At 29.5% G+C, this 14,949-nt stretch overlaps 1 protein-coding gene across 1 annotated transcript in view; it reads right to left on the reverse strand.

Moving 5' to 3' along the window:
- Positions 1–6,355: 6,355 nt before the first annotated feature.
- LOC129958391 (regulator of G-protein signaling loco-like) overlaps positions 6,356–14,949 on the reverse strand; it is a 59,477-nt gene continuing 50,883 nt past the window's right edge. The window contains exons 13-15 of the mRNA XM_056070857.1: positions 14,690–14,859; positions 11,484–11,661; positions 6,356–9,656 (exon numbers count right to left, since the gene is read on the reverse strand). Of these exons, the coding sequence (XP_055926832.1) occupies positions 8,731–9,656; positions 11,484–11,661; positions 14,690–14,859 (1,274 nt within the window). The 3' untranslated portion in view covers positions 6,356–8,730. The remainder of the gene's footprint in view (positions 9,657–11,483; positions 11,662–14,689; positions 14,860–14,949) is intronic.

The following is a 14,949-nucleotide window of genomic DNA, read 5'->3' on the forward strand; positions in this document are numbered from 1 at the left end:
TCAAAAGACGAATTTTGACTTAAAAAATAAATATAAATTGTAATTTTTTAAAGCTTGTTTCTATTAAGCTCCATTCTGATTCTTTTAAATAAAAAAATTTAAAAGCACAATAAAGGACTTATGAAAGATAAATTGTATATATAAGATAGACTCTAAAAATCATCTAAATAATGATTTACGACGAACACAATGTCCCATCTGGTATACTTCTTGACTAGGTGTGCATGGCTTTTATACACCGGAAGTTCTAAGAGTGATCTGTTGGGGAGCTAAATCCTGCGGGATTTACCGTCTTTGGTAAATACGGCAAATCCCAAGTTGTCTAAGCAATCTTTCCTTATTTTCTACCCAGTGCTCTTTACCTTGGCCTATCATTATTTTCTTTCCTTACGAATAAATCGATTATTTAGTGGCAAAGTATAGTCTTTGCAAGTCTATGTCATAAAGCTTAATTTTCTACATGCATCGCTATTTGTTACTTCCAAATTGAAGGATAGTATAATTTAAAATTACTAAATGTCCATTTTTTTTTAATTTATTACATAAAATACATTTTTAAAATAGATTCTGAATTTCTTTAAGCAGATAGATGAATCTTTAATATTGGAACCATTTTAACTTAAAGGAATAAAATTATTCTAGTAAAATATGCAAGATAGTAAAAAGAAAAACTTTAAAGCAGCGAACAGAAAGAAGCAAGTTATCATAAATAGATTATTCAAGAGAAAGTTCACTTTAGATTTTTTCTGAAAGATTTAGTGTTTAAAAATGTAGTAAAGAAACTCTTTAAAGAAATAATTAACTGTAGGCTATAATTGTCATATTTTATAATGTCAAAGCCGCTATTGTGTCATCATGATATTACTCTATCATTCCAACTGCGCTTTAATACCCTTTAATTTGAGAAGAATAATTAAAAGATCTTCAAACATTTTGATAAAAAGAGAATCTAAAAGTCATTAAAGTTGATATACCTGGATAATGAAATGCACGAAACAGCACTGCCAAAAACATATTAATCCAGTAAGACATGGGGGGGGGATTACATTATTTGCCACCAAAATTAAGTACCCTGTTTGGTTTGCACTTTATTTTAATCTTTCTTTGTGCTGTCAGGATAGTTTTACAATTGTATTTGTTAATTTATTTTTTGCTACTCAAGTGTAAAACCACGCCTGCGTTTTATTATTCTAGAAAATTAGCAACATTCCATTCGGCTATCAAGTAAACAATTGAAATATTTTCCAGCAACTCAATGCATAACTTTTATTAATGAAATATGAAATAGTTTTCTTTTTTCTCCTTCCGTAGAAAAAAAACAAATATTACTTTCCTTTAAAAAAAAAAGTAAACTGAACAAAAAATAATATTGTTATGAACTACTGCAACTAAGACACAAGGCGAACTAGGATCTAGTCGATCGTCTGCACAAAAGCTAACGGATACCAACCTATTAACACTTTCTTCGGCGAACCTGCACGCACTGTTTGATATTTACATGGATCCGAATCAGATATTGGTTGCATGGCTTTTATGCGCCATTGACTTGAGTGTGATCTCTAACGTTACCAGCAATATGAATACATTAGAGGATTGTTAGCAAAATTTCATTACTGAATTACCGCTGATAGTTTTAAAAAAAACTCTCTTTGTTTTAATTATAAAAAATATAAATTCCATATCAGGATGACATTAACACTTTGTTAAACCCTATCTGTTTTATATGTTCACCTCGTTATTAAAATATTTATAAACGCCGAACACCTGTCTAAATAAGTCTGCCTAAATGTATAGAAATGGATATGGCGCGCAATCATGAGTCATAATAAATAAATAAAAGCATAATTATTTTTACAAAGTTAATAAAGTAAAGAATTAGCCTATAATAAATCATTAGCATTATGTTTATTTAACAGTGTGTTGTAAACTAAATAGATCAATTTATTAAGAGGAGTGCCCTCTCAGTGTTCTTTGTTTAGGGCCGCCAAATATCTAAATCCGCCATTTTTGGCTACATTTATTATATTCAGCTATTTTCTCTCAGCTGAACTTCACTTTATTCATATTATACATGATTAGGTACTAAGTCTGTATTTAAAATGAAACTTAAAAATTAAACATAACAAAAGTTCACTTTGTAAGATTTTTGATAGCTACAATTTTTGCCCCAAATTCAATTTTAAGGATCAACATGCTTTATGCATATTTTTGATATATTCTCTTCAACTTATGCTTCGCTTGTATTTAGTTAGATATTCGAAAAATAATACTTTTAAGGTAGTAAGACTGTTTTTTAATAAATTGTCTCATCTTCTTATACACAGTGATTCTAAAATATCTGGCACAGATTTAAAATATACAAAAGATCCAAATAAGCAGATTTCTTTACAGATTTGTTGTGCGTAATTTGGCACAATGAGTCACAATCGTCATTTCCTGAGCGAATTGCGAACATTATGCATTATTACACGAACACAGAATTTGTTGACAAGCATTTTATATATAATGCAAGTTAGGTATGTTGAAAAAACTGTTCAACTGACTAAATAGAATTTAATGACCTATAAAACTATCGTGAACCAATATTAAATTAATATTTCATGATAGGTAAGTAATTTCATGTCATCTGGATTATCACGTATCCCAAAATGAGGTGGGCGAGTTTAATGGAAATGTAAATATATCAGTGACTTTATCGTTCATACATTCCATTTTAAAATCTGCTTGCTTTGGAGCCCTATACCTGTGCCAGGTATTTTGGAACCATCCAGTATTTAAAAGGGAGAAAGACAGTCACTATGGAGCAAATACGGTCCAAGTATCTAACAAACTTGATTTTTGGAATTTTTTTCTAATTTCCATCTATCTTTATCTTTAAAAAAGTTTTCCTTAGTAAAACTATTCCAGAAGCTTCCGAAAAAAAAAAAAATTTGAATAAAAATATCAAAGTAGTTGATAAATATTTCAGAAGTAAAAAGTCCGCGATATATCAAATGGCTTCAAATTAAAAGATACATTCAACGGAGGTACATTGAGTAGAACTATTTTTAAAATTTAGAGTCAATTCTTCAAAGGCACGCCTTAAACAATCACGAGATGGAAAATATGCATAAAATTTTAAAATATTATTTAATCTGCTCCCGCTAATCATGAAAAGAATTTTGCTTCAACTGTCCATAAAATGATATGTAATAAATATTTCAGTTGTCGTTATAAATATTCCACTTCTCCAGGACAGATCATTCTCGATATATGAAATATTGTAGGAAATATGTTAACGATCACGAAACCACTTTAATATTATAGATATTATAACTCCTCGTTATGACGGGATCGCGAGGAAGCCAAAAATCTTTATAGAGGAGACAGAAGCTGGTCATTCAGGTCAGGTATTCAATAGATTATCAAATCTTTTTGCATCAGACTATTGAAAAGACTATCAGTATTCTTTCTGCAATGACATTATATATGCTAAAATACAATAAATCCAATTACAATAGAAAGCTCCGACATACGTTTTTGTTGTTGCTGAAAGCTTTTTGATACTAGGCGAATCCAACCATACATGTATGAATACATCTGAAGTCTTTTGACAGTATTAAAGGAAGGTAATTATCATTATTTCTGGTCATCACAGTGGTTAAAAGTTAGCATCGAATTTGAGCCTTTTTTTATCGCATACAAGAGTGCATTATCACTACAACTTTTCTCTCGTCAGTTCCCCCTCCCCAATACTCCCACCAGAGCTTTTTCTTTCCATCATTAGGTCTGTAACAGCTCTTATGGAAGAATATGAAATGTTATAAATTGTTCCAAATACAAGCATATGGAACAGCAGGTAACAAAAGTCCGTTTGACACCTCACAAAGGATATAGTGAATAGATATATAAATGACAAGTTAAAGCATTATACTTTCATCAAACAAGGATTCTTTTGAAACTATCATTTCATTGTAATCTTTCATGCTAAAAAGAGAGTTTCAGGGGTGTTTTTGGGACCCCAAAAAATCCCCTGAAACTTTTACGGACTTACTACCGACATTTTGGAGTTTCGAGAAGGGGGGGGGGAGAAATGAAAAATTACAATTATGAAGTATTGAATGACCTAATTATAAAAGTTCAATGAATTACTTTTTTTGCAAAATTAAGACCTTTGAACCCAGGTCACGTGATCGCACATCTGGTCGAACGAAGTCTCTCCCTTTTTTTTCTGCCGCGCCTACTTGCCGAAAAGAATCCAGAAGAGAATGTTCGAGAACCGGGGGAATGAGTCATAACTCGCAATAAGGAAAGAACAAAAAAGAAGTTTTTTCCCCCTTTTCACGCATTATCACTGCCTTTGGAGAAAGAAAGGAAAAGTTTTCACCACACACACTGACCTTGCGTTTTCTGCTTTCAAAGCAAACAAAATTACCCAGATCAAAATAAATAATTCATTATTATTCCTACTTCCTTTTGAACGACGATCCCCGGAATTTCCGGGTATCGAAGTTCAAAATCCCCGGAATTCCGGGGTTTCCCCGGAGCACAAACACCCCTGGAGTTTTGAAATGCATGAAAATAATCCACTGCAATATTAGATCCTCGCTATTCTGAAATCGCTTATAAAATGTAAATATCTAAACTATCTGGCCAATGAATTGTCCGTTTCGTCAAAGTCGAATATGAAAAGTTATGAACAGTCAACAACAAAAAAAAATTCATAATTCGAATCTGGGATTTGAACTTTTCTATCGGAAAAAAAAGTACAATTGAATATACAAGTAATTTGTCTTCGTTTTTACCCATTTCTACTGCATAATTGAAATAGGAACTATTTTTTAAATAGCAATCAAACTTTTGATATGGGTTGCCACAGTAACGTAGCTTAAATTAATTGCTTGCTTGCTCATTTCTTCTGTCGAAACGATTTCGGTCTTCAATAATGTGGTATTACCTATGAGGAAATCGCACAAATTTACTTGAATACCAGAAACATTCTTAATGAATTTGAGTTGAAACTAAAAATTACTGCCTTACAGATTTAAAAACTTCAGTAATGAAATATGCAAGAACATATTCACTTTCTTAGACACCGATACAAGTTCTTTCAGAGATCCTTCAACAGTAGAAATTCAAACCTGTTGATATTAAAAATACTTTAATGTTAACTGACCTTATAGTACTAAAATTTACACTCTGTAATTTCCGTAAGGTAGGATATACACACTGAATATAGATCATGGGAAATGCCATGCACGGACAGTTAAAAATAATCGGTTGTTAGACCCGAATTCATTTTAGTGTAATCTAATATACATACAGGTATTATTAGAGCAGTTTCAGGATTCCTATCTTTGACCAAATTAATTTTTTGGGAGGGAAAAAAAAAAACATTTTCAATTTCGCCCCATGCGAAAATATCCAGACCATGAGTCCAAGATCACTTAAAAGTAATGAAAATCAGCACACCGGTTATTTTTTCCCCTTTATCATTAGATGAATAAGATTAGCGTTAGCACTTATAAACGTCTGAGTTGTTGCATCAAAACGTTAAGTTTTTTAATATAAGTTTTCACTATTTATGGCATAAATTCTACACTTTTAACAAAGCAAAAAGATCAAAATTATCAAAAACCTACTACGCATGTGCACACAATTAATAAAGTGAACTAAATTAATATTAAGTACTAAATCAATTTCGACAGAATATAATGATACACCAATTTTTACACATACAAAATTAAAGCAAAAGAGTATCAAAATTAAGTGATGCAGTTAATTAAATTTTGTAATGTTAAACTGTGAATTATTGCGAATTAGATTGTGAATTTAATTAATTTAATTCACAATCGAACTGTTTAAGAAAATTAATCTGATCAAAAAAAATTATGGATATTGAAAATGAATATTTTTTTAATTCAATGTTAAAGAATCAAAAGACTGCATACTTGATGCCTTGTATAGATAACTTTTCCAAAATATTTTTGAATATTTCACTCAAACTCCAAAATCAATAACTTCTATTCATATAACTGCATTGAATGATTTTAATTTATTTTAACTTATTTCAACTTTTTCAGGAACTGATAATATGGCACACTCATTATTTCTTGAAATGCAAGAATCAAATGTTATATATCAATTTTAAATACAACCGATTCAAATTTAAAGTAGCTAACAGTAAATCTGGATGTACATTAGTTGCATAAATCTTTATAATTCATTAACACCAAAAAAAAAAAAAAACCATCAGTTGCATATTAAAAATTCACTAGAAAATATTTTTATGACTTAAAAAAAAATAGAAAAAACACAAATCAAATAGATAAAAATTTATTCACAAAATAACAAACTTTTACAGCCATATAACAATAAGTATATTTTATTGCTGAGAGACTAGGGACTTGTTAAATTCTAAAAAATCTTACATATGATACAATATGAAAATATAAATCATCAGAAAATTCTGTAATAAATAACTTACTTATTAAAATATTTCTCTATTAAAGTAATAGAAAAAAAAAGGTAAGATCACAATTATTTCAAAAGAATGTTCAGGTTATAGGTTTGCATTAAATTTTAATGCTTACTTTTATAAAAACAGTGGTCTGTTGGATTATACAGAATAATGACCTAATTCATGTTGATCAACTTTTAAAAACTGCAGCATGCTTTTAGGAAAGCACTGAATGTAAAATTCTGGCGCTTTTTAAATGTCTGGCTAATATTCTCTGCAGATAAATTTAAACCAATGCCAGAAGTTATTTATAAAAATGAAAATTTTCAAATATCAACACAATCAGTTAAAACCCTCTTTTTTTTTTTTTTTTTTTTTGTATAATATTGAAAATGTCAATAGAGCATTCTTAAAATATCATGTGTAATAGACATATTAAATGCATTTTTAGGCAAATTATTAACCTAGTGGGAAAAGTGTCTCAAATGCAAAAGAGAAATATCAACAAAACTGATGAAAATAAGACATAGAACTTAAACTCCGTAATGAGTACAATCATAACTCAGAATGATCCTTTAAAGTGAAATGATATTCAAAAATTAACTATTTTTCAGGATTATAATTTTTAACAGTGATGAAAAAAATTTATAGCATGAAAATAAGATTAACAACTGAAATAGATAATCAGTCAAATAATATAAACTCAAGAGTTATCAAGTAAAGAAAATAATTAAATAAATTAAAATGGCATGAATCTGCAACCAGGCATGCCCTAAAAATTTTAAAGCAAATGCACTATCACTGCAGAAAAAAGCCATAAGTTGAGCAAAATGCTTTTAACATCACTGCAAATTGTCTTTTTTTTTTTTTTTTTAATTTCCAAAGTATGTATTATAAAGTAAGCTGGCAACACCTTTTTTCTTATAAAGGGTACAAAAATAGCACTTCCTTTAATATGTATATATACATACAAAGAATATGGTACATTTATCTGTGTAAAAATATACTACATTATAAAAAGTGCATAAAACTTTCTTTTAAGGGTAATTAAAATAATATAACAATTTCAAATACAAAATGTAGCTATTTTTTCGATTTATAGAGAAAATACATTTTAATGAGTCTACAAACATTTGAAGTGGATACAGTTTAAATAATATACAAGAAATGCTATTATAGTTTATACTGAAACTTTTTTTTGCACAGTAAAGTAATATTAAGTCACATTTTGAGCATTCATCTAGTTCTCTTGGAATGTTTCTTTGTACATTTGCAAATTTCAACAATAAGGGGAGGGGAAAGAACACAGAAATATTCCTACAAACTTAACTAAAAACTCAAAACAGGAAAGAAAACACATGGAGTCATAGAAATAAAAAAATTGCAGCATTGATTGAACATGCTAAATGATATGACCTCAATATGTAAAAAGAAACATACAAACACTAAATTACATTTTTAAATTTCCTTTTTTAAACAACTTTAGATATAATCAGACTTTAAGTAAAAAATTAAATTTTAAGTCTGTAAAATTTAGGTTGTGAATAGTACACATAAAATACAAAATGAGCTTATAATTTATTGGAGGAAATATACCTATATGTAAACATTACTTCATGGAACTAATATATTGTTCGTATTGGAAATCTCTTAAACTTAAGGATTCAAATTGCAATTTCTCAATGAAAAATTTACTGGATAAGTTATTTTTAACGAAACACAAAAATTATCATTCAATTTCATTTTTTTAATTTACATGGCTCAGTGCACACAAACCAAATCTATTTCTTTCTAAAATGTTAGAATCAAAATTTTTTATACATACACGGCAAGAATTACCAATTTGTGATGCTGATTAAATCGTTGTTAGAAAGAAACTAAAAAAAGGTTAAAAACACAGCAGGTAAAAACTAAATCGCCAAAAGTAGAAAACTTCCATCAAATTTTCATTGTCATTAAAAAACATTAGCATTTGTTTTACCCAAATCGAGACTTCGTTGGCTTGTTTTCTTAAAAAATGCTAATTATATAGAAGTCGTAAGTTCATCATTTTAATCTTAAAAAATTGATGAGAAAAATATTTTTTAATCATCATATAAAAATGCAATCCAAATATGCAATAAATACATAGATATATTACAAATCAAAAAATAAATATATACCTACAAAATTTAATTGTATAAAGCTAAACGACAGGATAAATTGTATATTATTTGTGTGTGTGTGTGTGTGTGTGTGTGTGTGTGTGTGTGCACGCGCGCGTGCGTGCGTGCGTACACTTTTATTTAACTTTACACAAAACTTATATTAAACTCTCCATATTCTTTACCTAAATTGAGATAATTGCTTTGTTGCGGTAATGAAGCTACATCCACTTTAGCTTCACTATCTAGTCTTTCATCTTCATCTGACAGGTCATCTTCTGAAGTCATGCAAAATGCTGGGTTACTATGAACCAATTGTCGACTCGGTGGGCGAGGAGGGGGACCCCTAGCAACAGCTTTAGGTGGAACAGGTGGAGGTTCACAAGACAATCTCCTTAAAAGTGGTTGAGAAAATGGGTTTTCTTTTGAGAAATCTCTTTCAATCGAAGCATCCTCAACTTGGACCGAAGATTCAGTTGAAAAGTTTACTTGAGGAGACAAAGATTCATCTGATGGAGCACGCAATGTAACATCTACATCAAGGTCCAATTCAAAACTGTCACTGGCAATCAATGTTGAATCCAAATTAGGAGTAGGTGATGAATTTAAAGGCAGAACCACTTCTTTTTGTTCAGAAGGTCTCGTACGAGGAGGAAGTCTTGGTGGGGGATGAGATACAGGGTGAACCTTTGATGGTGACCACTGAGCATGTCTAGACTTTAAATCTTTCATATCTGAAGGAATAATGCCGAGATTTTGCAAAATATTTTCGGAATTAGTTTCTTCAAAGTCAGTAGCAGAAGAATAACACTGCCTTGGAAAATACTTCTCAGCTAGTTTTGTCGTAGAATAAATCAAATCTGATGTAAAACCAGGATCCATTCTTTGAAGAGCTGTAGCTAATCCATATTCAACATCAACATTGTTAAAAGGATTGTTGATTTTCATTTCAGTTTTATTTGGTACAGGAAAATTTTCTTTCCCATGAGAAAAATCATTTGAATTGTTTTCGAACTTTGCAGATGAAGAATTACTATCCTTCACAGATGATAAAACAGCAGCATTCAAGCCATCTACAAAGAAATTTTGTTTAATAGACAGAAAAATATTTTTTAAAAGAAGGCATTGAAATATAGATATTTACTTTAAGAAAAATAAGGGATGAATTCGGAAAGAAAGATAAGTGTCCAAAATGCTGTTGTCTTTTTCAGAGTACATTTAGAGTATGTAATCTAATCCTTTTCTTCGAACATTTTATAAAATTAGCAAGATATTTTATGCAGTATTTGCACAAACTTTACAATGTAATGATTGTAAAGGTTTATTTTAATCTATGTATGGAATAGCATAAATTTTCGTCAAAATGGCACATGCTTTATTCATGCCCAATAACAACTTTGAAATATTTAAAGTGTGTGCCCTACTTTTAACCAAGAAATCTAGATAATGTATTTATACCATACTTTTCAAATTTAAAACATGATTTATTTGTTTGGGAGACAAAGCACAAAAAATAGACTAATATTCTTTTTTAAATTTTTTTTGACAGGGTAAAGTATGATTCTTTTTTGTACTCTTAGATTTACTCAATTTTTTAAGAGCAAACATTTTACCATTTATGCCAAAAGAACTTTATAGGAATAAATATTACAACATAATTAAAAAAAAAGTAGGCCTATTTTACAAAAATATTGCTTTTGAAAATCAAAAAATTTAATAAACTTTTAACTTCTTTTTTTTTTTTTAGAAATTCGTTCTTTTTTCTTCTTCACATATTCATAGGCCTGGATGGTTTTCAAATTACATAATTTTTTTTTTTAATCTAGAAGTGTTTTATATCATAAAAATATAAAGTTTAATATATGTTACAGGCTATTAAATCTAAAAAGTGTTCCTTTATTTTCTGAAAGATGTTATCTGACATTGGATATACACGTTTATGCTGAATACATTAAGCTTTATTACACTACAAAAGCAATATCCTGTACAATCTAATTACAGAGAAAACATGAATCTGATCTCTACAATAAAATCAGTTACTTTTCTATGGTGTGATTCTCTATCTGCAAATAATGTGTTTAAATGAAATTTATTGCATCTGAACAAATTCATCCTTTGTACATTCATCTGAGCAAGTTGTTTCATTTCTTAAATCATAATGATTAAAATAGTATTGATAGAAGATCTCAGGTTTTTGAGAATGTAATTAAACCACATAATTTAGCGCAACAACAAAAACCATAAAATATGGGGAGGGAATCTTTCTTTTCTACATTATCTAATTATTACAATATTCTACATCATTACAAATTGTTCCGATTAAACTTGTACATGTGTAACATTTTATATACTATTTTACAAATATAACTTCTCCTCAACTTAACTTTCATCTGATGTAGATTAGAGCAGCCTGAAAGATTTCATTAATTGAGGCATATATCTTTTTTTTTTAACTCTTCTATTATGCAAAAAAATATATATATGTAATATAATTAGAAGTAAAAACCGTTAGTCGCATAATAAATAACATGGCCAAGTTTTTAGGTTCTTATACATATACATAAACATAAACTTTTATATAATGTCAATCAAACCTTCTGCTTAAAACAGACATCAAACAACAGCAGTTTATTAGTATACATCAATAATTAAGTGCAATTTATCATTTTCATAAAGCAATTATGTTTTAGAAAACAGCATACGATTTTTATGAAAACAATCTGATATATCTTTTCCTGTTTTTTTTTTTTTTTTTTTTTTTCACCTTCCATTTTTTTTAAAAATAGCATCAATCAGAGTTTTTGAAAAGTAAATAGATTACTATCAACTGTTAAATGTCATATAAAAAACAACTTACATATAATTGAAAAATAATTCTAAAGTAGTGAACATTTATTTACCATAATTGCTTTTGCTCCTTAATGGATTATGAGGTAAAAGTGGCTTATTTTCTGCTAGTAATTTCGTTCCTTCAGATTTAGGGCCAGTAAGAGACTTATACTTGGAAGGTAAAATATCTATATCCTTTTCAGAACACGTTTGATGGAAGAAACTGGATGATTTAGAAGTGTTTTTAATCTGCAAAAGATAAACATGATATAAATAGTACACAATGGTGACTGAACAAACATGAAATGTTGATAATCAACATAAACAAAAAATAACCTTTAAGTATTAATAGCAACTTCTATTCATCCAAACGCTCTGCATATAATAAAAATTGAATGAATCCTGATTAATGTTATAATATATATATAATACAAGCTAAGTAAGCTTTGTTAATATTGTGCATTAATCTTGGGTAAAACAAACTTTCAAAGTTTGAGCTATTATATTTGTGCAAGCATTTGGTATTAAAAGTTTATTTTCAATTTTTTAAAGCTCTTATTTCAAAATGGGATATGGCTCCTAAATTCATTCTGTACTAACTGTACCCGGCCACAAGTCGCAGTGACTCAGTCTGGTTACATGGAAAAGAAAGGAATGAGAAGTTGCATGTTTCAAATATGATTAATTCTACAATGATTCTAGGTATATAATATTTTTGTTGTTCTACTGTCTGTGCATATATAAAGATTGTCTGGTTTGACAACTCTAGAACACTCAACATATAACTGTCCACATGAGAGGAATCCATGTCTAGCTCTAAACCACACAGTTCTAAAGATTAGTCCGGAGCTTAGTAGATGGTGACTACAAATGCCATTCCAATTGGGAATTGCATATCTTAAATTGAAATGGCATATTTGAGAATTTCAGGAATGAAAACATCTTCACCAATGAAAGATCCTGTCAAGATTGCTGTTTCTGTGACGTTGTTCATTTTTTTTTTTTTTATTGGACGTTAAAGCCGTTGCAAAACTTTGGTTAGTTGATATTTCTCAGCATAATCGGTATGCCGATTTTTCAATTGCAGTACATGCGACGGCATCCTTTTTAGATAGCGTGGATTCAAAAATTGTGCTACATAATTAACAGTTTCCACAATAGAGTCGATGGACTTGCATGCGACTACCTCGATTTGAATGTTAAACTAAATAATATTGTTAAGCTCATAAATGTCTTTGTTGCAGGTCCAATAGCGCTTTCAATCAGCCAATCGTGATCCTTGTCATTGGTTTGAATATTGGGAAATACTTTTTCAACCAATTCTTTCGATGTCACTAAAACGCAGAAGTTATGAGACAATGAAATTCATCCTGTAGACAGATCAACCAACAATTATCCGTTCCCAATTTTTAGCAACTGACATGAAAATATCTCAACTAATCAATCGTTCTGCAACTAAATACGGATATTTGTAGTTAATCACAAAGTTTTTAAGGGTCGCCACAAAGTATGGCATTTTAGGCAAGCAATTGTTTTATCTGTTGGTGCCAATAAAGCAATTACAGGCAATGTTTGTCTGAAATCTTCACATTTCTGAGATTGCTAATTTATTGCCATCTTCTGCTGATCCACTGTTTCCTGTAACTGTGTTGGATACTTATTCTCGAGAGATGCTTAAAGTATTTCTTATCTAAAATGCATCGTGAAATTCGGTTCAGTGTAACACAAAGTACATGTATCATATTTTTATCAATATCATACAAATCCTTATCAACGTCGGCATCAGTATTACAGCATGTTACATCATCAATTTCATTTGAAGTGATTTTGTTAGAAACCAGATTTGTATGTGCGGATGGCAATTATTTCTTTTGCCATTTTTCTGCGCGTGGGAAATGAACGCTGTGTTAAAATACATAGCTCAATTCCAATAAAATGTCACTTTAAATAATTAAATCAAGATGAAAATAAATCAATATTAGTGAAAATTTATTTTAACAATGCAATCGGAAACACTGAAATAGAATCGTAAAATAATTGTTATAGCGTGTATTGCTTTTACCTGCAACAAATCGCGCTGTTTTAGGTGGCGTCATCTGTTGGATTCTATTATCAAAAGAAGTAAAAAAAAAACTCGTTTTTATCTATTACAGGTATGACATCTATGTAATGAGTATATAAAACTCCGCCTGTATTCGAATGCAACGTTGAGTCAAAATTTCAAAGCAATCGGTTAAGTATTTTCGGAGATCACAGATTTTGAACAGACGAAAATTTACATATAGATATCAAGCATAAGAGATGAAAATACTCGAGATTTTACTTGGTTCACTAGAGCATCACTTCAAATAACTGAATACACTTTTTTTTTTTTTTTGCTTCTGCTTTAATACACAATTTTAAAGCAATTGCAACAATGTCAATGAAACAGTAAACTAATGCAAAATGATTAATATAAAATGATTTAACGTGATAGCTCATAGTTTTTGAGAACCGTGAATAATACAATACATAGTGCAACATATAATACATGTTGTAGAATATAAAACTGTGTACACACTTTGAACTTATCTACAGATATCCTAGTTATATTCAAGTTCTGTCTACCTTGCCATAACAAAATACTGAATAAATTCATAGAAAATTCATATCAGAGAAAATTAGTATGACATAATGATGTAATTTGTAATTACTATACATGAATGCAAAGGCTGAAGAGAAAATATTGAACCAGTAACAACATAATGAAAACTTCAATAATATGCTACAAACATTAATACATGTTTTTAAAAACTGCAGTATTCCTTTACAGCTTAAACATGAAACTATTTTACTATAAAAGAATATTGAATGCATTGCTTTAAACAACTTATTGTAAGCTTTCATAAGTCTCAGATTAAGCTATTTTATCCCAATTACTATTAAACCTGACCAGTAGTAAAGTAAGTCAAATCACTACTAGAAGACAACCATTGCAAAATTTCTAATGAATATATAAAGGAAGTAGCATTAATTATAACTGAGTCAATTCTCTGCAATGTTTTTTCCTATATTTTTAATATTTATAATCATATCAATCATCTCATACAAAAACCAATTATATTAAATTTAATATGATTTTGTAATCTTTTAAGTTCGCTATTCTTCCGTACATTTCAATTTCTTTGGGGAGGAAGGAGGATTATAACTAAAAGATTAGCCCTTTCCTGAAACAAAAACAAGAACATTTCCTGTACACAGAAATGTTTAAGGAGGAAAATATATAATATCAACTTACCCTATCTTTTCTTTCTAAATCTACAATGCCCAACCCATCATACTGAAATCCTGGCCTAGTCTTTAGGAGGTCATCAAATATCTGATTTGTAAGTTCTTCAAGATCAGGAAATGAATGAGCATCTCTAGGGTCATTTCCTGATGCCTTACTTTTATCAGTTGAACATGGATCTAAAATACACAAAAAGAAAATTCAAATGAAATGAAAGCCAAAATTGCCCGTTAATTAAACCAAAAAGAAAATAATTTTCAATCAGTATA

This window comes from Argiope bruennichi, chromosome X1 (genome assembly GCF_947563725.1).
Source record: "Argiope bruennichi chromosome X1, qqArgBrue1.1, whole genome shotgun sequence".
Taxonomy (NCBI): domain Eukaryota; kingdom Metazoa; phylum Arthropoda; class Arachnida; order Araneae; family Araneidae; genus Argiope; species Argiope bruennichi.